The following is a 27,022-nucleotide window of genomic DNA, read 5'->3' on the forward strand; positions in this document are numbered from 1 at the left end:
AGGTCAGGGAGTAGTTAGAAGAGTCCTAAGGCCAGGCTAGGGGTGTGTGTGTGTGTGTGTGTGTGTGTGTGTGTGTGTGTGTGTGTGTGTGTGTGTGTGTGTGTGTGTGTGTGTGTGTGTGTGTGTGTGTGTGTGTGTGTGTGTGTGTGTGTGTGTGTGTGTGTGTACGTGCGCACGTGCGCAATGGGAGAATCTTGAGAATCTTGAGTATGCTTCTATGCTGAGGGGACAGACCAGTAGGGAGGAAAAAGCTGAAGACAGATAGGACACGTAGATAATTAGTGGATTTAGGAAGGACCCTGTGAAGCAAAGAAGGGTGTGAGAGTACAGGGAGGACGCCAAGCCTTGGACAGGAGAAAAAAGGTTTTCATTAAGAATGGAGGGAATGTTGGCCTGGACCAAAACCAAGGGTGGCCCTGGGGTACTGAAAAGTTGAGGGAATTCCTCTGATAGCCTCTGTTTTCTCTGTGAAATGCAACAGTTCGGTTCGCTAGATATTTTCGAGCCTTTTGTAGGCTAGGCAGAGAAGACTAAGGGAAATGGAGTTGGGATGTGACAAGTGCTTAAAAGCGGGGGGAGGTTTGGAATATCTGACGAGGGACAGAAGAGGGAAAGACTGGAAAAGGCTTTGCAGAAATGGGGGTGCCACAGACCAGAGGCAAGACACACAGCCCAAGGAATAGAGCCCCACCCCCCTCCAGCCAAATGACAGCAGGAGGGTAAACTTCCTAAAGAGAGCATCCCTGTGACTGCGTTTTCACTCCCAGTCATTAACTTGTGACTTACTCAGCTCTGTTTCATAATAGTAGACCACAGTCATGAGGGTACCACAGCCTTCCTCAGTGCTGAGCGAGCTATGTGATATGGGTTCCCTTTCTCTCCTCTCCCTCCTGTGACTTGGCTGCCTTCTATTCTATTGGTAGAGTCAGTCCAATGACTAGTTTCTTCTAGCTCTGTTTCTGACTCCATATCTTGTCAGAAATCTCCACTTTCCAGACTTCACAGAGGGGAAATTGAGCTTTGAACCAGGAGTTTAACATGTATGTTACAGACTATAACTCACCATCTTTAGGTTCCCTCGACCTTTCCATATCTAGATAGCATTCTCTTAGAAAGCATGCTGGCCCAAGTAATTCCTTTCCTGGGAATTCATCCAGAAAGGTTAGTCCTGCTCATCACCCACCCTCATAATAAGAGAGAAAAAGGTATGTGCTTGAAAATGTTCATGGAAGCATTAGCTATAATACTGAAATAATGGAAGGCTACCTAATGGACAATACTGCATTGGTTTGATGGAAAATCCATGTAGTTATCTAAATGGTAGTTATGAAGACAATCTGTATGACATGGGAAATGCTTATATTCTGAGTAAAAAGAACAGAATGTGACCTTAAAACTTCATTATGATGATAGTAATGTACGAAATAAATATTAAGATGGACAAAGATTTGAAAGGAACAAAAATAAAGGAAAAGCTTGCTTCTTATGTTGGTGAGATTGTGGGTGAAATTTGTATCTTAATTTCCATTTCACTGTTATAATGTTGTTCAATTATAAGATCCCCCCATAAACAGTTGGACCTTTGCTCAAACTAACAGAAATATGGAGAGAGCAAGTCCTTCTTCCCCCATCCTCCTGCCCTGCTAACAAAAAAGAGCTGTGTCATGTTCAAGTCTGCGACGGATTCTTTCACAAATCCCAAACCTTAAACCTTGTTATTAAACAGCCATCAGTTTCCATCTAACATGTTGACAATCTCCCAAGTATGTTGGATTAAAATTTTTCTTTTAATAAAGAGATTTGAAATTCCATTCCAGTTGCCAGCCAGGTCTTTCAACTTCTTAAAAGGAAAAAAAAAAAAAAAACACGCTGGCTCCTATCATCCCTTTGGCAACTATTCTATTTTATTTCCGCATTGTCCCAGATTCTCTCCAAAAACTCAATTCAGCTTCTATTACCACCAACCCCAGAAACAGCTTATATCAAGGTCACCGGTAACTGCCTGACTCAAAGGACAAATTCTGGTTCTCAACCAGAAACTCCCATCACACTTAAAACTGCCAACACCCTTCTTCTTCTCCTTTGGCCCTGAGGTCGCTATCTGTACGGTCCTCTCCTCTCCTTGTTCCCTCCTCACCGATGTGGCACTAACTCCTTTCCATCAGAATCACTGGTTTCCACCAAGAACCCCCAAACCTGCTAACCAGACTCCATCCCTGCATCTTACGCCAAGCAAAACGTATCCATCCAACACATCTGGGTCCAGAAGCTACATTATGCATTCTCCACAGCAGCAGAACCCCCTAAGGAGGTGAAAATTGATTCTTGGGGGCAAGAAAATATCCCTTACTCCTTAGAAAGTATGTATTATATGTGTATAAAGTACATATACAAATACAATACAGAAACCAATACACAATATATCTGTGGTATTAAAATTTCATAAGTGGAGGGTGATTAGGAGGAATGTCTAAAAAGACCCCTTGGATGAGAAGCAACAGTGAAAACAAAAGGTTGAGAAATACTGTTTTGCCAGCATTCTTAGGTGCTAGGAATACAGCAGTGGATAAAACAGACCAATGCACCTGTCCTCATGTTATGGGGGAAACAAAGAAACAAATAAGTAAAAATATACCACTTATCAAATGGTGATAATTACTATGGAGAAAAATAAAAACAACACAAGATGTTGGGAGTACGGGGGTGGGGGGGTGACTGGGCAGGGGGTTGCAACTTTAAATAAAGAAGGCCTCCCCGAGAAAGTGGCATCTAAGTAAATACATGGAGGTAAAGGAGCAAGCCATGAGTTATCTAGGGAAATATACAGGCTGAGGGAACAGTACGTGCAAAGGCCCTGAGGTAGCAGTGTTCCTGGCTCGTTTGAAGTACAGTAAGGAGACTAGTGGCTGGAGCACACCAAGCAAGGAAACAGGTAGCAGATGAAGTCAGAGGTCTGACAAGAAGTCCAATCATGTACTGCCTAGTAGGCCATTGTATTGACTTGGCTTATACTCTGGGTGAGATTAGAATTTTCTAGAAGGGTTTGAGCAGGGGACTGAAATAACCCAATTCACTTTTTTTTTTGTGTGTGTGGTACGCGGGCCTCTCACTGTTGTGGCCTCTCCCGTTGCGGAGCACAGGCTCCAGACACACAGGCCCAGCGGCCATGGCTCACGGGCCTAGCCGCTCCACGGCATGTGGGATCTTCCCGGACCGGGGCACGAACCCGTGTCCCCTGCATCAGCAGGCAGACTCTCAACCACTGCACCACCAGGGAAGCCCCCAATTCACTTTTAAAAGATTCCACTGGCTACTGGGTTGAGAGCAGACTGCAGGATGGAAGGGTGGAAACAGGGAGACCAGTTAGGAAGCCCTTGCAGTCCTCCAAGTGAGAGATGGTGGTGGCTTAGACCAGGTGGAGCAGTGAAGACAGGGAGATGTGGTCAGGCTCTGAAGGTGGTGCCAGGAGGTTTTCCTGATGGATTAAACATGAAATGTGAGAGTTAGAGAAGAATCAAGGATGAGGCCAAGGAAGAACTGGACTGCCAGCAACCGAAGGCTTGCTAAAGGAAGAAGGCTAAGGGAAGCAAGGGTGAGAAGAGGAGATTATGAGTTCAGTTTGGGACACATTGAGATGCCTATTCAATATCCCAGTCCAGATGTTCAGTAGGTAATTGGAGGACATGCAAGGGTGGAATTCAGGGAGAAGTCTGGGCTGGAAACATCTGCTTGAGAGTACTTCCAGTTAAAGCCCTGATACTGCATAGAGCACCAGGGGAGTACGGGAAGAGGGTGAAGAGGTCAAGGAATGAGTTGTCCCCTGGACGGCTCAGGAGATGAGGTGAACCAACAAAGTAGTTCAAGATGGTAGCCAGGGAGGTAGCAAACCCAGGAGAGTGCAGTTTCTGCAAGCCAGGGGGAAGAAAGCATTTCCAGGAGGAGGGAATGAGCCGCTGTGTCAAACGTAGACCAGGTAAGATGAGGAGCAAGATGGACCGTTGGGTTTGGCAGCTGGAAGCTCTTTGGTGCCCTGGGAAATGTAGCATTAGTGCGATGGGTTCTAGAGAGAAAGTGGAGAGAGGAATGAGATGCTGAGAGTGTAGGCAACTCCCTGAGAGCTTTTGCTGTAAGGGAAACGGAGAAAAAGGGTAATAGCTGGAGAAGGACTTAAGTGAGATTTTTTGTTTTAAGATGAGAAAATGATAGCATGTTTGTGTGATGATGGAAATGATCTAACAGACGGGGAAAATTGATGCTGTGGCAGAGAGAGGAGAGAATTCCTCAGCAGTGTCTTTGAGGAAGTGGGAAGGGGTGGATTGTGGTGGAATTGGCCTTAGGGGCGCACCACAGCAGACCTCTACGGAACACCTACCAGGCGCTAGGTTCTCCATACGCTGATGTCATTGAATCCTCACAGATGTGAGAGAAAGGTGGGATTAGTCTTATTTTTCAGATAAGGAAATCAAGGTTTCGGGAGTTCAGGGAGTTAGAAAAGAAGCTGAAACATGAACTTCCTCTGTCAAATTTCAAATGCCTGGTCATTTCCCAGGCTGCCCATGGAACACTCTCATTTTACAGAGAGAAAGAGGGACCAATTAGCCTGCTCAGGGTCCCATAGTGGACCAGAACCTGGGCGCCTGACTCTTGGCCCAGTGATCCTTTTCTTCTCTCTAACTAAGCTCTTCCTTCCTCCATGCCAAATGGTCACGTTTGCTGAGGTTATCGTTCCCGTCTGGAGGGCCCTGCTCATTCTAGACCTTGTTCCTCCTGCTTTTTTTTTTGTTTTCAGTAAGGCTTATAGAGGTATAACTACATACAGTACACCTCATCCTTTTTAGGTGTACAGATCTATGAATTTTGACTGATGCATAGAGGCATGTAAATACCACCACAATCAAGATATAGAACACTTCCATTACCCCCCAAATATCCCTGGTGCCCCTTTGTGGTCAATATCCTCCCCTACCCTCCACCCCTGGGCAACCACTGATCTGTTTTCTGTCCTTATCATTTTGCTTTTTCCAGAACATCACATATATGGAATCATACGATACGCAGCCTTTTGAATTCACTTACTTTCAGTTAGCATAATGCATTTCAGTACACCCATCCTATTGTATGCACCCACAGTCTGTTCCTTTGTATTACTAAGTAGTATTTTGTTTTATGGACAGGTCACAGCTTGTTTGTCCATTCACCAGTTGATGAATATTTAAGATGTGTTTCAGTTTTTAGCAAATATGAATAAAGCCACTGTAAACATTTACATACAGATTTGTGAGTGGACATATGTTTTTAATGCTGTTAGGCAAATATCTAGGAGTGGGATTGCTGGGTCATATGTTAAGTCTATGGTCAGCTTTTTAAGTACTGAAACAATTGGATATTCATATGCAAAAAAAAATTTAACCTTGGCCATATACAAAAAATAACTCAAAATGGATCATAGACTTAAATGTAAACCTAAAGCCAAAAAATGTCTAGAAGAAAAACATACAGGAAATTATTTGTGACCTTGCATTAGGGAAAGACTTCTTAGATTTGACCTCTAAACGTGATACATAAAAGAAAAAAACTCGGGCTTCCTTGGTGGTGCAGTGGTTGAGAGTCCGCCTGCCGATGCAGGGGACACGGGTTTGTGCCCCGGTCCGGGAGGATCCCACATGCCCCGGAGTGGCTAGGCCCGTGAGCTATGGCTGCTGAGCCTGCGCATCCGGAGCCTGTGCTCCGCAATGGGAGAGGCCACAACAGTGAGAGGCCCGCGTACCGCAAAAAAAAAAAAAAAAGAAAAAAACTCATAAATTGGAATTCAGAAAAATAAGGACTGCTCTTCAAAAGATACTGATAAGAGAATGAAAAGACAAGTCACAAACTCAGAGAAAATATTTGTGAATTACTTATCTGATAAAGGGCTTGTATCCAGCATGCATAAACAATTCTCAAAACTCAATAATACTAGTAATAAACAATTCAATAAAAAATGCACAGAAGGGCTTCCCTGGTGGCGCAGTGGTTGAGAGTCCGCCTGCCGATGCAGGGGACACAGGTTCGTGCCCTGGTCCGGGAAGATCCCGCATACTTCGGAGCGGCTGGGCCCATGAGCCATGGCCGCTGAGCCTACGCATCCGGAGTCTGTGCTCCGCAACGGGAGAGGCCGCAACAGAGAGAGGCCTGCGTACAGCAAAAAAAAAAAAAAAAAAATGCACAGAAGATATGAACAGACACTTCAACAAAAAAGATATATGGAAGGCAAGTAAACTCACAGAAGGATGCTCAACATCATTAGTCATTTGGCAAATGCAAATTAGAGCTACAAGATAAACTACACTTCTATTAAATGACTACAATTTTTAAAAACCTGCCAAGTGCCAGTAAGAATGCAGAACGACTGGGACCCTCATGCATTGCAGGTGGGAAGGTGAAATGGTACAGCCACTGTGGGAAACACTTGGCAGTTTCTTATAAAGTCACATATGTAGGAGCTGGGGGTGGAGGACAGCTTGACTACAAAGGGAGAACAGGAAGTTTTGGGAAATGTGGAATAGTTCCATAACCTGATTGTGGTGGTGGTCACAGGATCGTAAGCATTTGTCAAAACTCACAGAACTGTACGCTAAAAAGAGAAATTTTTACTGTGTTAATTTTACTTTGGTCTTAACAATAGAGGGAGAAAGTAAAAGCCAAGGCAGCAATGCCACTGTGTGACTTTACATAAATTACTCAACTTCTCTGTGCTTTTTTTTTTAACCTGTACATGGAGGATAAAATAGTACTTTCCTTATATTGTTGTAAGAATTAAGTGTGTTGATTTATGCAATATTCCTAAAGCACATGGTACACAGCGAATGCCATATAATTAGTGGCTGTTATTTTTATTCATATTATTATTACTCACATATTTCTCTTTGAGGAAGTCTGGTAATGAAATAATGAAGAGAAAAGAAGGGTAATTAGGGGTTTGGGGTGGTTGAAGGATAAGGAGACCTAGACACATGGACTCATAGACAGAATGGAGGAAATCAGTGATAAGGGAATGAAAGAGAGAGAGAGTAATGCTGAACCCACAGACCAAGCCTGTGCTGCTAACGCGGCATCGGCTGCCCGTCTTCATAAATAACTCCCTTCCCCTTGTCAACAGCTAATCAAGTAATTTCTCAAGGCCAGAAGCAACACTGGATTAATGACAGCCCCTCCACAGATCAAAATGTTCAAATCCTTTTTCTGTGTTGTAATCCTACACCTCAAAGAACGGAAAGGACCGAACAAATCTACCTCCTAGAGACACAATATCCAATATCATTAAAGTGACACCTCCCAATATTTATTTGAATGGTCTGCTCTCATCTTCCGCAAAGGAAAACTCCTATTAGTGTTGGCTGGAAGATGGAGGGTTGTTCTCAGAGTTCTGATTGGTCATTACAGACTCAGGGAATTTTCATCAAACAAAGAAACCTGATAAAATGTAAGCATAACATGCAGGGATTAGTGTACTCCTGGGTGACTTTCTCACAAGAGTAGGAATTTTAAGAGACTTCATAAGAATTAATATGCTCCACATGAAATTTATTTTAGCTTCTGGCTTTTCTTTCCAGGGGGCAAATCAGTGCAATTTCTTCTGCCTTTGTTTCAATTTGGTAACAAACCTCAATTTTCACACGGGCTTCACCTAGCTGCCCCATCAGACACAAAGAGGTGGCTACATTTTCTACAAGTGGGGAGATGGAAGGAAGCAAGGTTTTTGATAACTGCTAGTCAAAACCAAGTCAACAGCTAACCAAGTGTAAGAATAACAGGTTGGATTGATGGAACTATCTCAACAGTTGGAATCTCTGGAGGGCTGGTGATCATAGACCGGCTGCTTCGCTCTGTACCCCCAGAGCACAGGGCAGCGTGGACCAGTACAATCACTGACAGTCGAGGCCCAGCCCCTGTGCACTTCCACACCCCGCACCCTGCACCCTCTTCCAAACAAAGCAGAGGCGTTTTCTTATTTTATCTTTATCTGTCCATCCAGCCAGCCAGCCATCTATCCATCCATCCAATTTCTAATTGATAAGGACTTTTCAAAACACAATACCTCTAACATAACCAACAAAATCAATAATAGTTATGTAATATCATCTAAAACTCAGTCCATGTTCAATTTTCCTTGGTTATCTGAAAATGTCTTTCATAAAGTTTTGTTCAGATCCCAAATAATACCTATACGTTGCATTTGGTTAGTACATCTCCTAAGTGTCTTTTAATCTAGAACAGTTGTGGGAATTTTTTGTCTTCATTTATCCTTTTAATTGCTTTTTTAAAGTATTCATGTATTTATTGAATAGATAATGCTTGCAGAGTGGTAAAAAATTTTTTTCCAAACTATACTAAAAGGTACATAATGAAATATCCCTCAGTCTCCTCCCCCAGAAGCCGTGTTACCAGTTTCATGTGTAATCCTCTAAAAATAGTCTCTACCTAGACAAGCATGCCTGTCCCCAGGCTGTAGCCTGGTAGATAAGAGTGAGGACATGAGTTCAAGTCTGTACTCTGCCACTTACTAAGTAAAAATCTTGAGCACATCGTCTCTGAGCCCCAGTTTTTTCCTCTGGTAAATAGAACTAATAATAGTACCTACCTCATGGTATTGCTGAGAGAATTAAATCAGATAAGTTAAGTACCTAAATAATTACTTGTTATTATATACATTCTCCTTTGGCTTTTTCCCAAATGATAGAATGAGGCACTTTTCTCTGTTTGGTGTGTTTTTTTCATCTAACATCGCATTTTTGATGATAATTCCATACCTGTTCTTAAAGATTTGCTTCATTGTTTGAAATCATTGACTTAATTCTATTGTATGGATGCCATACTGATAGACATGTAAGTTATTTCCAACCTTTTGTTTTTACCAAAAAATTGCTGCCATGAATATCCTTGTACTATTTTATTGGATTCATATGCAAAATATCCATAGGATAAACTCCTGGAAGTAAAATTGCTGAGCTAAAGGATATGTGCATTTTCATTCTTTATAGGCAGTGCCCAGCTGCCCCAAAGGAAACTGTACCAATTTACACTCCCAAGAAAAGTGCACAAGGGTCTCCATTTCCCTACACCTTAGCTCACACAGGATATCACTAAACGTTTTCATCTTTGTAAATATGATTTGTGGAAAATGGCATCTCATAGATTTAGTGTGCATTTCTCTTATGGGAAGGTAAAAGAAATATAGTGCAAGTAAACCTCAGTAGTCAAATGACCTGCCCATGACTTCTGAGCAAGGACCCTGAGTGAGCGCCGGCAGGGCACAAACAAATGACCTTGTCTGTACTCGTGAAGAGGATGTTCCCTATCTGATAGCACTAAGCATGTTTTATGCATGTCTGGATGTACTTAGTTATATCTAGCAGTGGTGAAGGGTTTGTTCTGAACCCTTCAACCGGGTTGCAACTCCTTCACCTGGGTGCTTTCTGACACGTGGTCAGGAGCACAGCGCTGTGGCCTTAGGACATGTATTTGCACAGCTGACCACTTCCTCCTTGAAACATTTTCTTCCCTTGGCCTCCTGCTGTCCAATCCATGGATTTGCTCCTAACTCACAAGCTCTCTTTCTCTCCTGGGCCCTTCTCTCCTCCAGCTACAGCTTCTCCACAGGTGATAGCCACTCCCCTGGCTTTAAATACGAGCTCCAGAACCAGGGTGAGGCCACAGAGGCACCTAGGTCATAAAAGTTAAGGAGACATTTACTATTGAGCTTGTGCAAGGGCAGGCTTGGCCCCAGAGCGTGATTGTCTCCTTAAGTTTCCCTATTTGCCCTAGGTACCTTGCTTTCCTCACCCTAGTTTCACCTCCTTAAATACCTCCACCCTCTCCCTGGACCTGCAGACAAATCCTATTTGTCCTCTCTACTTGGATATCCCAAACACAGCTCAAACTTAAAATATCTAAAACAGAACTCTTGCATCACTTCCCCCTCCCCTGGCCAAACCTGTTCCTTCTACTTATCTGTCTCAATAGCATCACCATTTATTCCGTTACTCTAGGAGTTATCCTTGATTTCTTTCTTTCAACAAGTTCTATCTTCCATCTCCACATCTGACAAGCTCTCACCACCTCTACCGCTACACCTTAGGCCAGGCCTCCATCTCTTATCACTGTAAATACCCGCCACCTCCCCACACCCACCCCCAATTTCCCAGCTTCCACCCTTGCCTGCCCCTCCCCCTTCCCCCTCCCCCATGTACTCATTACTCAGCAGCCAGAGCAATCTTTTCACATCATGAAGTAGATTAGGTCACTCTCCTACTTAAAACCCTCTAGTGGGAAAGGAGATATGGGAACATATGTATATGTATAACTGATTCACTTTGTTATAAAGCAGAAAATAACACACCATTGTAAAGCAAGTATACTCCAATAAAGATGTTAAAAAAAAAAAAACCTTCTAGTGCCTTCCAAATGAATTTAGCCTAAAGGCAGACCACCCCACCCCTGCCACCATGGTCAACAGACCAGGATCTAGTAGGTGCCAAGAATCTGATCCCAGCCTATAGCAACCCACTTCTTCCTCTGCCTCATTCACCAGGAACCGTGGCCCACACCGGCACACTGCGGCCTCAGCTGTGTTCCTCTTCCCTGCAACGCTCTACCCCAGATCTTTATACAGGCACTTCCTTCTCAACATTCAGGTGTCAGCTCAGGTGTCACCTTCCTGACCACCCCCATCCACTCACCCAGTCACTCAAAATCCCATCACCCTGTCTTCTTTCTCCACAGCATTATCACAATCTGAAAGTGTCTTGTTATCAGTATGTAATAGCCGCTCAAAACTCAGGGGCTTGAAACAGAAATTTACCAGTTCAGCTGGGCAGTTCTTGATTGGGACTTTCCCTGGTACAGTTAAACAGCAGCTGGGGTTGGAGTCATCTGGAGGCTTTTCTGGGCTGGATGTCTAAGGTTCTTCCCTCCCTTGTCTGGTGCCCCAGTGCTCCTCCGGGTGGCCTCCTTTTCCAGCAGAGAACTGGACTTCCTGCATGCCAGCTCAAGTCTCCAAGAGAAAAGAAGTGGAAATGGTTGGTCCTCTTATAAGCCAGGCCTGAAAGTGGCACAATGTATTTCTGCTGCCACATTCAAATGGTCAGAGCAGTCATAAGCCAGCCCAGGTTCAAGGGGATTGAGGAATAAATGCTACCTCTTAAAGCAGAAGTGACATATATGTAAAAGGAGGAAGGGAATTGATGGTGGCCTTCTTTGGCAATCAACTATCACATTCATTTGTTTACCTGTTATTTGTCTATCAACTCCCATTAGGTTATAAACTCCATAGGACAACAGGGACCTTGTCTATCTTATTTTATGGCTCTATTTCCAGCGCCTAGAACAATGTCTGGCAGACAACAGGTGCTCAACAAATAAAGTTTGGGAAACTAAAATGGACTAAACTAAACTTCTCCAGTTTGGTTTTTCCAGATTCACTGATGCTAAGCATGCTGATGACTCACCAGATAAGAGAAATCCTACATTTATAAAGTATTCCATTTCCTCTGCAAACAAGAAAAACTTGCCCTGAACACAAAATCTAGAAATAGATCTGGCATGTTTTCTAAATGGAAAATATTTCTTGTTTCACCAGAAATTATTTTCCCACAGCTTGCGCTACATCAAAATATTGAAGTTGACTGAAAATACCCCATTCTTTAATCTTGGGGTGAACAAGAAACAATTTTTGTTTTTGTAGCAAAGGAAATATAGAAACCTCCTGATGTTTGAACTCCCCCAGTTCTGAAAATGTCATTACAAGTTAAGATAGACTTTTTTTTTTAAAGACTAATGAGAAATGTCATTAAAAGTTTGGTCATCAAAATGTATAGATTTTGATTGTAAAGCCAGCACTTGTTTATTTAAGTAATTACATATGACCGAGGGCAAAAAAAAAAAAAAAATCCCTCAAATCTCCCCCTTTGCTAGTTTTTACTGGTGAGTTCTATAAAATAATCTCTTGTTTAAACCTTTTTGTAAATCCCTTGTAAATTAGTAAGTGAGAATGTAATCATCTGAAGGATTTTAGTGATTTTTGAAGTTAAAAAAAAGAGGGATTTAATTTTTTAAAATTACACTTGCAGATGACCTCTGTTGAAATTTCCTCTAATCTTTGTTTTATCTTCAGTTTTCCCAGATTTGCTCAAAGCCATCCCAGTGAGTATCCACGTCAATGTCATTCTTTTCTCCACGATCCTTATCATTTTAACCCTGGTGGGGACAGCCTTCTTCATGTACAATGCTTTCGGCAAGCCCTTTGAAACTCTGCATGGTCCACTGGGGTTGTATCTCTTGAGCTTCATTTCCGGTGAGTACAGAATTCTACCTCTGAAGACAAATGTGCTTTTCAATGTGCAAAAGACAGAGCTACCCAAATGTAAAGTGACAGTACATAAACGTGGATGTTCACAGTGGCACCATCTATGAGAGGAAAAAGTGGAGACAACTATAATTATCCAACAATAGGGAATTCAAGAAATTCATTATGGTGATCTATTTGACTAGATGGCATTGAACTATATTTTTGAAGAAGATGTAATCAAAAGGACAAGTGCTTGTATCAAAAAGTTAAGTGAAAAAAGCCATATGTAAGATTTTATAAACATGAACCTAATTTGATTTTATATATAAATAAAGAGAATATATACATATATTGTATATAGACTCTCCATATATATAGCCTCCATATATATACATAAATACATTATATATATATATATACACACACATAGAGAGAAAGAGAGTGTATTCTGTTGGTAATAGTTATCTCTGAGCAGTAAAATTATGGGTGACTTTCATTTTTTCTCATGCTTTCTACTATTTCCAAACATTCAGTAATATGCTTTTATTTATTCATAATCAGAAGAATAAATAAAAGCCATCAAAAAAGAGTAAAGAGCCAGTGTTCCACCCACACATGAGTTGCCATATTCAGGCCTATAGGGTCTTTGTGTAGCCTAAGTAGATGTATCTGGGGAAGGAGAAAACTCTAAACCCCAAAATTAGTTCATTAATAAACATGTCCTACTCAATAACTAGGGCTGATGGGAAACAATATAGAACCCAGTCAGTGCCACAGGGTGCTTAGGATATATTTACAAGAAAGAGAAAGAGATGAGAAAATCAAAAGTGTCTACATAACTCATACGCACCATCCTTCAGGGAGGTCTCTGATTTCACCCCACTCCAAACTTGCAAAAAAGACTCAATGCTTTGTCATATCCCCAGGAAGCAGGTAGTTGTATTAGTGATTTCATGGAGAGATGAGAGAGAATACATCTCACACCAGCAAACAGTGTATTGAAGATCCATATCAGACTCTTCCTTCTCTGCAGCTGCCCTTTGGCTGCTAGCCCCCAGGCCACCAGCCCCCTTCCCTCTCTTGACACCACTCCCTTCTCCCTGCACAATTCAACTCCAGCCACAAACTCGCATAGCTCCCTCTCTATCAAACAAAGCCTTGTAGTTAACGGGTGCTCCCCTGTCTTAGAAAGCAGTATATGAGACTCTATTCATGATCACTTGAGCACCCTTTGTTACCAACCTGGGTTCTTGGGCTCCTTAATCAATAGAAACTGGTAAAATGCGGAATTCAGGCAAGGTTTTACTGGGACTTGTGCTGAAGCACAAGGGAGTAAGACCAAGTAACAGGTGCCCTAGCTTGCTCGCTGAGGTGGGGGGAGCCGGTTCCTTAAATGGGGTGAGGGTGGGAGCAGATCGGTGGGTCAGGCTGGAGGGGTGACAGGTGGTCTGCTCACCCCCTTGGTGGTGCTGTGTGCAGGGATCCTGCGCAGTACCCCGCTTTTGCTCCCCGCAACTCAGAAGTGGCAGTTGTGCTTTGACCTTTTTGTATCTTATTGTTCATAATCTGCCCCACGTGCACATGTGTGCAGTGATTTTTAGTCCCTTGTAGTTTCTTTGTATTCTTTTGCTCGAGGAGACATTTGTCCAGGGGCAAGCACTCTGGCAAAGGGTCCCAGGTCTCAGCCTGTCTCAACCTCTTGGGGTCTTACGCCATCCACATCTTGCTACTCAAATTATTTACCCAACCAAAATAGTTCTCTCTCTAGCGGGGTTTCTGCTAATATTTTCTCCATATTTTTCACAAGCAAATAATACAGTTTCAATTGTGCAGAAATGATTACCCTATGACGGCAGTGTCTAAGTCCTTCTCATCTTTGGATCGCTAGCGAAAGCATCCAGCATGGGCCTCTGCACACAGTAAACAATTCAATACATATTCACTGACTTGTGAAAGCGAGCCCCGAAGGAGATGTTAAGCCGGTCACTTCAACAGCACAGGTTAGAGGAATCAGAATGCGAATGGGATGGAATTAGCAGAGTAGACCTGCAGAGGCGGTGGGACGAGATCCAGAGAGAATCAGAAACTCTCGAGTAGGGCCCAACCATCTGTGTTTTACCAAGCCCTCCAAGTGATTCTGATGCAAGTTCAGGTTTGAGAACCAGGGCTATAGGGAGTTGATTAAATAGATGTTGGAGGACTGAAAAACAAGGACACGCTGAGGTAACTCAGAGATGGCAATGTCACAAAGCAGTGGGCAGCCCTAGGGCTAGGGAACCCAGGGAAGCGTTTAGTGTTACCAGAATCTAGAGGCTTGAGGAGAGGCCTCGGGGCACTGGGTCTCAGACCTCTGAGGAGGTGGCACTGTACATTGAGGAGAGGGCACTGTCATGGGACACCAGCAGGCAGCTCTGGCAATGTGGAAAGGGCTTGGGAACTCCTCAGCTGAGGCCCAGAGAAGTGCTGCCCCGTGGCAAGGCCAGCCAGACCTTCCTCCCCTGCTCTGGTATCCTCCCAGTTGGTAGGACTGGGGCAGGTGACAAGACAGAACCAGAGTGGGGGGAGTCTGCACCCAGCACCACAAAGCACAGAAAAGAAGAGCTGCTTTGATGCCAAGACACAACAGCTTATTAAGTGGCACAGCCATCTCACAGTCTGGCTTCTGAATGAAACTGAGAACAGCCCATTTGCAAGACAAATTATTTGATGGTTCTAACGGATGACCAAACTAACGGTATTTGAAAAGCAGGATGACTTAGAGAATGCAGACTTTAATCCAAGTCCCAGATCTTATCTCGGCTTTTGGCCAAGTCTAGTGCAAAGAAAACCTGAGCACAGAAATATATGCGGGAACACAGGCCCTGGACTCACACTGTACTGTATTTATCCTCGAACTTGTTGCAAAAGCAGGTGCTCAGTAAAGGTTTGTGGATGAGGGAAGGAAGAGAGAAGGAGAAAGGAAAGAAGGAGCCAGCTCCAGATCTGCGTCTTACAGAGGATAAAGGCCTAGTGTTTCCAGATTATCTGTTTTTTTTAAAAACAGATAAAATTCTTTTTTTTTTTTTTTTTTTTTTGCGGTACACGGGCCTCTCACTGTTGTGGCTTCTCCCGTTGCGAAGCACAGGCTCCGGACGCGCAGGCTCAGCGGCCATGGCTCACGGGCCCAGCCGCTCCGCGGCATGTGGGATCCTCCCAGACCGGGGCACGAACCCGTGTCCCCTGAATCGGCAGGCGGACTCTCAACCACTGCGCCACCAGGGATGCCCTAAAATTCTTATTTTTAAAATAAGAATTCTTATTTTTAAAAACCAGAATTTTCAACAATTTTTTAAAAACTGTGCCTGACAACGAAACATGTTTGAGGGTCAGATGGACTGACAGTTTGTGACCTCTAGAGGTAACAGGTCACTCTTGAATCACAGACTAACTACTTCATTCCCTTTGATCTACATATAGTACCCGTAAGCCCCTGGAGGCTTGGAAAAGTTTATTGAAAGTTGTAATATTCACAGAGACCCCAGCTTTAAACCCCACTCGTGGAAAGATGGGGATTTCACGGCCCTTATCACAAACACTCGGAAAGTGAGCCAATGAATCACACACTCAGAGGCCAGAGCCTGTATTGGTGGGGGCGGGGGCAGGGGTCCCTTAATGCCCGTGGGAGTCACACTTCACTAGAGACCTCCTTCCCCTGGGGCAGCTCTCTTCTGCTGAGTTTCCTCCCCTGTTTCTCTACCCCGGCGGCCTCCCTCCTAGCCAGCAGAGAAAAACTCCTTCCTCCCTTTCCTTCTTCTCCTCCTACTCAGCCCTGGGTTCCCCAAGATGTCACCTTTCCTTGTGCTGATGTCATGCCAGGGCTCTTTCTTCAGCTGTCTACCTCCCTGCTGGATGGGACCCCCAGGCTTGGCATCCTCCTTGCGGGGAAGAGAAGGGAAAAGAGCTCTTCCTGCTGGTCTGTCTGGGACCTTGCATGCTCCCTAGAGTAACAATGCTGTGGGCATCTCCTTGTGTTCCCTGATGCACTGCAAGCCAGACCTCAGGGGGAGAAAAGGAAAGGGCGCCAACTTCTGGATGAGGTCGGCAAAGGTTTCAGTCACCACAGCCTACTTGTCCTTGTGGCCCAATATCCTGTTGCTCTCCTGGACCAGAAAAGTGCCTTCCACTTCTCATGGCCTTCAGTCTGGCTCACATTCCTCGGCCTTCTTCGTGTAACTTTTCTTCCCACTATCATTGTTGCATGAAACCCACCCAAATGAATTAATTTGCTCTTTCTCATCTTGTCAATCATATCCCAGGCCTGAGAAGTCTTTCCCTGAGTTAGGATTTTAGTAATATCTTAATGATCTCCCATGGTTCATTTTGGGCAGTGATTCTCTTCCCAGACCGTGCATTAGAATCACCAGAAGGAAGTTCCAAAAATACTGATGCTGGGTCCCACATCACAAATTGGAGTCTCTGGGGGTGGAGCCTGGGCGCTGGTCTTTTTTTTTTTTTTTAAGGTTTCGTAGGTAATTCTAAAGTGTGACCAGTGTCAAGAACCAACTGATACAGGTGCACTCATTTCATTTATTCAGCAAACGCTGACTGAGTGCCACCACGAGGCAGCCATTATGAGAGGTACTGGTGTTACCACAACCCATCAGGCACACAGTCCTGCCTTCGTGGAGCCTAAAATCTAGTGGGAGAGTCAACAGAAGTTTACATAGGGAATTAAAGATCACAATAAGGGTGATGAACAGGCTGTCATGATAGAGAATGAAGGGAAGGGAAGACCGGGTCTTGATATGGTGGTTGGCAAAGGCTACTCCAGGTAGCTGAGTTCTAAACATAAAGAAGAGCTAAGGATCCTCAGAGAACTTCCCAAGGAGAGGAAAAAACACACGTGAGGATGCTAGGTAAAGAGGCCAGCTTGTTGTAGGCACTGAAAGAAGGCCCATGTGGCTAGAGAACAGGCAGTGAGGGGAAAATGGCCAAAAAAAAAAAAAAATTAGATCAGTTGGTGTCAGTTAATGTCAGACCTCAAAAGCCACGGCAAGCCTTTCAGAATGGATTCTGATTGCAGTGAGACACTTCTGAAGGTCCTTAAGAAGCTGTCTGATAGCTGATTTACCTTTTAATTTTTTATAAATTTATTTATTTTATTTTTGGCTGCATTGGGTCTTAGTTGCTGCGTGCGGGCTTTCTCTAGTCGAGGCGAGCGGGGTCTACTCTTCGTTGTGGTGCACAGGCTTCTCATTGCTGTGGCTTCTTTTGTGGAGCACGGGCTCTAGACACTTGGGCTTCAGTAGTTGTGGTACATGGGCTCAGTAGTTGTGGCACATGGGCTTCGTTGCTCCCTGGCATGTGGGATCTTCCCGGACCAGGGCTCGAACCCATGTCCCCTGCATTGGCAGGCGGATTCTCAACCGCTGCACCACCAGGGAAGTCCAACTGATTTCCCTTTTAAGAAATGTCTGGTGAAAGACTAGGCTATTGCATTGGAGATGGAGAGAGATGAATGTATTCTAAAAACATTTTGAAAGTAGATCCAAAATGTTTTGTAGGTAGCTTAAGCAATTAGTAGACAGTGGTGGCATTAACCCAGCTGAATAAGACAGGGGAGGAACAGGCTTAGAGTTTAGGGCAAAAAAGAAGTGGGGAGAGGAGCTTAGCATTAGAAATCAAGTGTTCCATTTAGGGCATGTCAAGTTTGAGATCCTATGACATGTTCAAGAGGACATGTCAAGCAGACAGTCAGATATATGAGTCTGGAGCTCAGAGAAGAGGTCTAGACAAAAAACATAAATTTAAGAGTTGTCAGGACGTAGATATCATTCAAAGCAATGAAAATGGGTGAGATCATCTAGGAGGAGAATGTAGATAGAGAAAAATTGGCCTAGGACCAATCTCTGAATAACACCATCAGTTAATTTGGGGGTTGAGAAGAAAGAGGAGAAGGAGGCAGCAAAGGACACTGACTAGGTGTGTCTGGAGAGGAAGAAGGAAAATCAGGAGACGTGGTGTCCCAGAGGCTACAAGAGGGGGACGTTTCAAGAGTACAGGCCAACAATAGAAAACAAACTTATGGTTACCAAAGGGGGAAGGGGGTGGGGAAGGGATAAATTAGGAGTCTGGGATTAGCAGATACTGACAACTAGATATAAAACAGATAAACAGCAAGGCCTACTGTAGAGCACAGGGAACCATAGTCAGTATCCTGTGATAAACCATAATGGAAAAGAATATGAAAAAGGATATATGTACATACATACATGCATATATATATATATAAATAACTGAATCACTTTGCTGTACACCAGACACTAACACGACATTGTAAATCAACTACACTCCAATTAAAAGTTAAAAAAAAAAAGTACAGATCAACAGTGAAGTATGGGAACGGGAGGTCCCCTGCGAGAGTCAATGAGAGGAGGGGAAGGGTGTCAGGGGAAGGCAGAATGGGGAAAACAGGGTGAAAAACACTTTCCTCAAGGTTTATAACACAGTAGGAGAGAGAGAGGCACTCAAATTAAGGAGGTAGAGAAAGAGCAGGTGCCCAAATAGGAGGAGCTGAGTATAGCAGCAACTAGACCCATAGTTTCACACTGGAGCACTGATATACGCCTTTTATACATTCCATTCGAGAAGGTTCCCAATTGATGATAGAGAGTCTAACCCACATACGTGTGTAAGAGAGCAGGTTACCTGGAAGACTTGCCATGGATCCTTAGTGGAACATCCTAGACCGTTCAGGGAATATTCCCTGAGGATGCTATGAAATGTATTGGTTCAGGCCTTTTAGAGGTGATGAAAACCACTGAAATGTGGACTTATTGCAGCGTGTACTTATTATGCCTTCTCTTACATGTAGCATCATGTTTGAGTTACACCAAGCAAGGCTAACAAAGAAAATAACTGCCTTTCTTTAAAAAGGGGACACTCCTAATGTGGACATAATTAATTACGAAAATTACAGCCGTGGCATGGAACATAAATAAGCTCAGTCATATGTAAAACAAGAAGACAGGAAAATAAAGAGCAGTACAGAAATAGAAGGATGCTTAACGTTATATATCAGTTTCAGTATTAATAATATCCCGGGCTCTGTAATAAGTCTAGGGCATATTAATCTGCAACGGTTAGTGAAAAACCATCTGCAACTTAGTTCCACTTCAGTCCTTATGGAGGAGCTGTTGTTCAGAGTCTGAGAAAGATCCAGGGACACCTGGGCATTAAAGCCACAGAGCCGGAGGAAGGATAGGATTGGTGGTAGGAAAAGTCAGCCACAAAAAGACTAGTTTCTCAGCATAAACTTTGGAAGGAGGCCACAGAAGGAAGAGAAGTAATAGTAGCCAGCCCGTGATGGTCAACAGACAAGGAATTTTGTCTTGAGATACAGGGCAGCATCTGAAGGTACAGAACCGTAGTGACGGGATTGCATTCAGGTCATTCACGGCAAGGACGCAACAGAAGGACTGTTTAACTCACTTTGCACAGGGCCCGGCCGTGCAGGACCTGGTGCAAGGAGATGCTCGATCTTGTCCTGTCACAACTGCAAAGAGACTCCTGCCCTGTTCAGAACATGCACACGTGTCTCCCCTCTGTTTCATTTAGAGTCACAACCCAAGTCCTTGCTACGACCGCCAAAGCAGCATTTGCTGTGCCCACCCTAGAAACCCGCACACATGCCTCACCTCTTACTCCCCTCTGCCTGGTTCTCTTCTTCTCTCTGCTCAAATCCCCCGGTTCCCTTTGCACTCGCTGTTCCCTCAGCTTGAAATGCTCTTCCCCTCAAATACCTACCTTCTCACCCCCTGACTTCTTCAAGAGGCACTAAGGTGTCAGCTTCTCTCTGAGGCCTCCCCAGGCCATCCCTCTTCCCTGCTTTAGTTTATTCTCCTTAGTACACATCACACTCTGATAAACTACAGAATGGAATTACTTATTTTGTTATTGCCTCTCTCTCCACTGTCTCTACCACTGGGAGCTCCATGAAGATAGGGATTTTTGTCTGCTTTATTCAGCGCTGTATCCCCAGGGCCCAGAATAGTTCAGTCAGCAACCAATAAGTATTTGTTGGTAACTGAATAAAACAGAAGCAGCTCTACATGTTTTCTAGCAACACATGACAATCTCCTTTTCTGAAAATCAGTTCAAATGAGAAAAAGATCTTTGCATGAATTACTCTTCTCACTAACATGACATTTGTAAAACTTAAGTTAGATATGGGCTCTTCAACTCTCCATTACAGAAGACATTATATCACAGGAGAAGGGGAAAAGCTGAACCCAACTGGTGTTATAACTTCCTCCACACCTGCTCTTTGGAAATACGTGACCAAATTCCTCTCCATCATGACCTCAAAATCTACTCTTAGGTATTAGCTTGCTTTACTAGTCTAGATGGTAGCCATCGGTCTCTAAAGCAGTTTGGAACTGGAGCAGCCTCCATTTGGGGAAGAAATCATGGCTGGAGACCTCACCAATAATAACTGACTTTCTAGTGAGATTACATAATTTCACAGAAAATTAGCACTTACACCTGAAACGTTGTGGCTTTTTCAACCCCACGTATCATCTCTCAAGACCCCTTAAAGAAGGAAATTTTCAACTTATCATTCTGTAGAGGAAATGGAATACCTCTCACAGTTGTCATGGTAGGGGAGAAAAAGTTTTCACTCTTCCCTTCCACGTTCTTTGGCGGCCTCATAATTAAACTGACATAAGACAGGTTAACAGTAGAAGAATAAATTTAGTTTCATACGTACAGGAGCTCATAAAATATGAGACTCAAAGAACTGACCCAAGCAGCCTGCGTTTATACCTTTCAGACAAAGAAACAATAAATTTGTGAAAAATTGACCAAAGTAGTTTGGGCTTGGGGTGGTGAATTAGTGAAGAAGTAGCAAGGTTTGTTTACATAGCCATCTCGGCCCCGAATTCCCTATCTCTGGTGATAAGGATGCCTTCTACCCTCCAGGTGCAGGGAGGGTACGCTTCACATGGGAAACTTATTTCCTGATTTCAGGGAGACAGAGGAAGGTCAGAGGGTCCTTCTTGCACTAGTTGTTTCTTAAGTAACTTTAATTCAAAATAATCAATCTGTTGAAGTGGTATATTTGGGAGTGGCAAATCCTGCTTCCCCTCATCATCTCTAAGAGAGTTTAAAGATGACATGTTAGGGCTTCCCTGGTGGCGCAGTGGTTGAGAGTCCGCCTGCCGATGCAGGGGACACGGGTTTGTGACCCGGTCCGGGAGGATCCCACATGCCGCGGAGCGGCTGGGCCCGTGAGCCATGGCCGCTGAGCCTGCGCGTCCGGAGCCTGTGCTCCGCAACGGGAGAGGCCACAGCAGTGAGAGGCCCGCGTACCGCAAAAAAAAAAAAACACAACAAAAAAGATGACATGTTAGCTTTCTGGAAATCTTGGCCATTACTTTAAATGGAATAGAAATTCTAATTTACTATTTCCCAGATGCAATCTTAGTGATAATAGGAGAAAAGTTTCAGAGGTTTTTTTCACCTCTGAGAACACATTTCTACCGAAACCCATGGTACCCTAGACTCCCATGGACCCTGGCACGATCCTCCCACCCATAAAGTATAGTCACTCTCAGGGGTCACCGAGGGATAAAGAAGCAGCTTTCTTGTTGGCTGTGACCTTCGTTCCCTATATTGCAAGGGACTGGAGGGGAGAGGTGACCGATGCTGTAGTCTCAGCTGCCAGAGGAGAGCCCTGAGTGTGTAGTGTCTACTACATGACACATGTTTGTTAATTGACTCATAATTCATGGTGTGACAGCCCTATAACTCAGCTCTCCTATTCAGTCAGAAATTAACTCCGTAATCAAAGTCATTAAAAGGAGAAGGGAAAAAAAAAAAAAACAAAAAACACTACGGTACCAGCCAGATGGTGGGGAAATCAAACACGTGAAAGGAAAATGGCTCGTCTTTGAGTGAGACACCCGGCAGCCTGGTTACATTCCAAATTCTAGCTTGAGCAAGGCTCGTCGGGTTTCCCTAAATTTGGTGTACTTTAACCTTTCTTATGAGCTGGAGCAGTGTTGGTCTGATAGACAGACAAGGGGGAAATCTGTCCAAATGGCCCCAGCTGAGTTTGGGCTCTTAGGTAACTGGGAGGAAGCATGCAGGCTTGATCCTAACCCTTGGGCAAGAACACAAATGAAAGCCCACATACCACGTGTCTCAACATTTAAAAGTTCTAAGCTAATAGACTATTCAGTGAGACATGTTTCTCCTTCACCCTTGACACACGTCTCTCTAGTACCTGGACCTGGAGGCCAGATTCCAATTTAGACTTCTTGAGCCCTGGGAATTCTGCACCTGATGTGGTGATGAGAGGAGGGCCGAGCCCTGTCTATTCGTCTCTCTTCCCGTGGCTGGTTCCATCCACGCTGTAAAGGGCCTCGAGCATAAGTGTGTGAACACTCCACCGCGTATCCGAGCTCTGACCACGCCCCCCAAACAGCTGTTCCTTGGCCACCCTCAGGCCTGTACAGCAGAAGCCACAAAATCCACCCCTGTGTAAACGGACCCAGGGAAGATGCTCGTGCGAGCCCAGGAAGTATGCTCAGGGCTGTTTGCGGAGGAAATCCCTGGGTCCCAGGGGTACCATCTGGCATGTGGTCAGGGACTCCAGATGGCCCCATCCCACTGACATCAAGCATTCCTCACCCCATGGGGAGGGGTGTCAACAGGAGAGAGAGGAGGACCCTCTAAATGTGGGACCCATAGCAGGAGCCCCCTTGCTGGAAGCAAAGGGCCAGACCGGAAAACGTGTTGAGCCCTGTTTCCACCACCACTCACACCCCTTACACACCTCTCTTCGTGTCCCCAGTGGCCAGGCCACAAACAGAAACTCTTCCTGGGTATCTTTTGGTCCATAAGCCATAAGTAGGTATTGGTGGTCCCACATTTCCTTTAGAGCCAGGGACAGAGAGAGGCAAAAATATCCTAAATTCACACTGAGTTGTTTCCTTCCGCGTGTCCTAGTGTCGCTGAGGGGTTGGCAGAGACTCAGGCTGGGTGTCCATGCTCTGACTCTGAAATGACCAAGTTGACCTCATGGATAACCCCAGACTCCAGAGCAGAATCTCAGACCATCCTCTTAGCGGCTACATCGTGTTTGGGAAGCTTGCATGCTTGAAGTATCAGCTCCAGCAAAGGGCTATGGGTCTTAGATACCCAAGCAACTTTTACTTTAAGAATTTGAAATGCAGTCTCAGTGTGATGCTTTCTCCTTAACAAAGCAGTACCTCTAAAATATTTAACAACTTGAAAAAGGAAACCGAGCTTGAATTTTCCTTTCAAGCACCAGGGAAATACAGTGTTTCGCTTCTGTCTGAAATTCACCATCTCCTCACACAAAGAGGTTCTTATGGTAAAAGCAATGGCATTTTCTCCACAATTTTCAAATAAAAGATAAAGAGAAAACAGCATCTCAGCCTTTTTGTTGGATCTAACAATAAAGGAATAATACAGTATTGCCACGGGAGAGCTCTGGTTTTAAGCTCAGAATACAAAAATAGGCTGACAATTTTTACAAAGGAATATTCTCCAAGGCTGGTGGGAAGTGAAGCTTCAAGAAAATTATATCACTTAATTACTTGGGGATGTATGATGGTGAGGCTCAAGCTGGTGGGAGCCGGTCCCAGGTGAAATTCTCACAGAAGAAATGGAATTTCACCTTTCCTCCTCACCCCCAGCCCAACCCCACCCCCATCTTACCAACCCAAACCCAGCCTTTGGAAAAGGAATGGGAACATCATATGCATGACAGAACCTCATGTCTGGAGCGTTCTCCCCACACAGCCCAAGCCTCCCTTGGCTAACTTATCCTACAGCTACTTCCAAAGGACCTTCTAGGATGCTGCCCACCTTCTCAGGAATAGCCACCTGCACCTCCCTTACTATGACACCCACTGCGATTGGTTTATAACTGTTTTATCTGAGTTCCCTGCCCGATTATACTCTCTGTTACAGCAGAAACCATCTGCATTTTCTTTAATGTTGAAATCTCCACCACTATCCCCATGCTTGGCCCGTAATAAGTCTAATGGAACACATGAAGGAGTGAATTAATGAATGGGAACTGAAGCCACAATGTTGCTGCTCCCGGGGCATCTGAATTAACTGTAATTGGAGGCAAAAGCACTTACCCCTCCTCAAGGAGTCATAAACCTAATGGGAGAGCCTGTGGAGGAACGGGGCACTATAATATCAGTACGTTCTCTGTGGTGGCCTCTCTGATGGATTCAGGGGTTTTTTTGGCGTGTGGTGGAACGAAGCAAGGGATGATGGTAAAGACTTGCAAGACGAAAAAATACATAAAAACCAGAGGAACAGCTACCAGTTAGTGAGCACTTCTATGTGCCAATTCTAATACCAAGTGTTAATCTTGAATCATCTTTATTGTCCACATTTTATAGACAAGGAAGTGGAGACTTGGAGGTTAAACTTGACTACTTTCACATAGCTACCGGCGCAATCAGGGTTTGAACCCAAATTGGTTTGACCAAAGTCTGAAAGCCATCTCAGCAAGTTTCCTGTTAACTAGCGCCCCGCTGTGATGGCCTAGGATGCAGATGTAGCTGTGGGAGCCCTGGGAGCCCTGGCTCTCCTCGGTGCCCCTGACTCTGCCCCTCTGGCCACCTGCTTCTGCCCCCGTGCCATCCACCCATCGGGGGGGGGGGCTCTCATTCTCCATCCTCACGGGAGAGGGACCATTAGAGTTTCCAGGCACCACTCAACATGACGCGCTCCTGGCCTGCAGAGATCTCATCCAGGCCACAGCCACACCACTTAAGATTAGATTAGTCTACCAATGAGTGATAAATAAGGGGAAAATAATAATAATAATAATAGGGCTTCCCTGGTGGTGCAGTGGTTAAGAATCTGCCTGCCAATGCAAGGGACACGGGTTCGAGCCCTGGCCTGGGAAGATCCCACAAGCTGAGGAGCAACTCAGCCCGTGCGCCACAACTACTGAGCCTGAGGTCTAGAGCCCGCAAGCCACAACTACTGAGCCCACGTGCCACAACTACTGAAGCCCACGCACCTGGAGCCTGTGCTCCGCAACAAGAGAAGCCACCGCAATGAGAAGCCCACACACCGCGACGAAGAGAAGCCCCCGCTCGCCGCAACTAGAGGAAGCCCGTGCGCAGCAACGGAGACCCAACACAGCCAAAAATTAATTAATTAATTAATTAATTAATAATGGGTTAAAAAAATACATGTTTATTATTCTCTCACACAAAAATCTAGAGGTTAAAGTCCACTGAAGACACTGGTGGCTCCCAGCGTCTGATATCCAAAATTCCTCCTTTCCTGTTTTTCCATAATACATGGCTTCCATTTCTAAGGCCACCTTGTCCAAAACGTCTGCTGGTGCTCCAGCCATTGCATCCATATTTCAGCTACAGGAAGGAGGACAGGGGAAAGAGAGTGCAGGCCCCTAATACTGCACACTTCAAGGAAACTTTCCGGCCCCTACATCCCAGCCCCCCTCAACCAATGTAGCCCTCATTCAAGTCAGCCACATGCCCAGGTAAAAATCCTGAGTTCTATTACAAACAAGGAGAACAGATACTCTCCGCCTTGACACCTTATCCATGGCTGCCTTTGCTCAGGGACACGTCTGGGCACCTGTGGCCATGTGGGAGCCCGAGGACGGGGAGAAGCCATGTAAGCCTTCTGAAGGAAACCCTCAGCCCTTTCACAAGGGGGCTGGATGACTGCTATTTCTTCCGCATGACCTGTGAAGTACAGAGAAATTGTTCTTTTGAAGCCACACCATAGCAGTAGCTGCTTTATAGCCTGATTCCACCACTGTGCTTTTAAGGTGCCCAGCAATCCAGCCTTCTCCTCACGCAAAGTGGAACATCTCCCAGTCTTTGTAAGATCGGCTTGATTCTACCCACAACACCCCCGAAAGTCTTCTCACGCAGAGCCATAACCCAGGCACTACCAGCCATCGGTTGGAGAACCAGGCTCGTGATTACAAATTTGAAATATATTTTTGCAGAAGAATGCAAATGAGGATGACGGGAAAAGGCTTTCTTTAGTTTGCACACAAACCCTCTTCCCTGTGCCTTACAATCAGGAAATATTTGTCCCAACATGCTGTTTGTTCTTTCTCTTGCAGGCTCCTGCGGCTGTCTTGTCATGATACTGTTTGCCTCTGAAGTGAAAATCCACCATCTCTCAGAAAAAATTGCAAATTATAAAGAAGGGACTTATGCCTACAAAACGCAAAGTGAAAAATACACCACTTCATTCTGGGTGGTTTTCATTTGCTTTTTTGTTCACTTTTTGAATGGGCTTCTAATACGATTTGCTGGATTTCAGTTCCCTTTTGCAAAATCTAAAGACACAGAGACAACGAATGTAGCTGCAGATCTAATGTACTGAAGGGCAAACATGGTTAATTTTGTCCAACCTTTTAGATGCACAAATTAAAGTACCAAACCCTCTGTGGTAATGTTTACAAACTATGTACTAAGGATACAGGCCAGGAGGTAAAGGGAGCAGAAAGAAGGCTTTGGAAGGTTGTTTAACCTGGTGGGAAATGGCTTCGCCTGGGTAGTCAAGACAGTTGACTAGAATGGACAAAGTGTTACTCCATATTCACAACAGAGTGCAAAATGCCTGCTCCATCAGGGAGGAATTAGAAGGCGTGGGGAATATATTTTAAGACAA

General features: G+C 44.6%; 1 protein-coding gene across 3 annotated transcripts in view; it reads left to right on the plus strand.

The window, feature by feature from the left end:
- The window catches only part of CLRN1 (clarin 1), a gene marked incomplete at both ends in the record, with an annotated part of 38,302 nt that extends 11,568 nt beyond the window's left edge, over positions 1–26,734 (plus strand). The window contains 2 exons of one of the 3 annotated variants that reach the window (XM_081235279.1): positions 12,152–12,331; positions 26,427–26,734. In XM_081235279.1, the coding sequence (XP_081091405.1) occupies positions 12,152–12,331; positions 26,427–26,734 (488 nt within the window). The remainder of the gene's footprint in view (positions 1–12,151; positions 12,332–26,426) is intronic. The other 2 variants (XM_081235280.1, XM_081235281.1) reach the window with 2 other exon arrangements.
- Positions 26,735–27,022: the final 288 nt, after the last annotated feature.

The sequence above is a fragment of the Mesoplodon bidens genome (genome assembly GCF_964165515.1).
Source record: "Mesoplodon bidens genome assembly, chromosome: 5".
NCBI lineage: Eukaryota > Metazoa > Chordata > Mammalia > Artiodactyla > Ziphiidae > Mesoplodon > Mesoplodon bidens.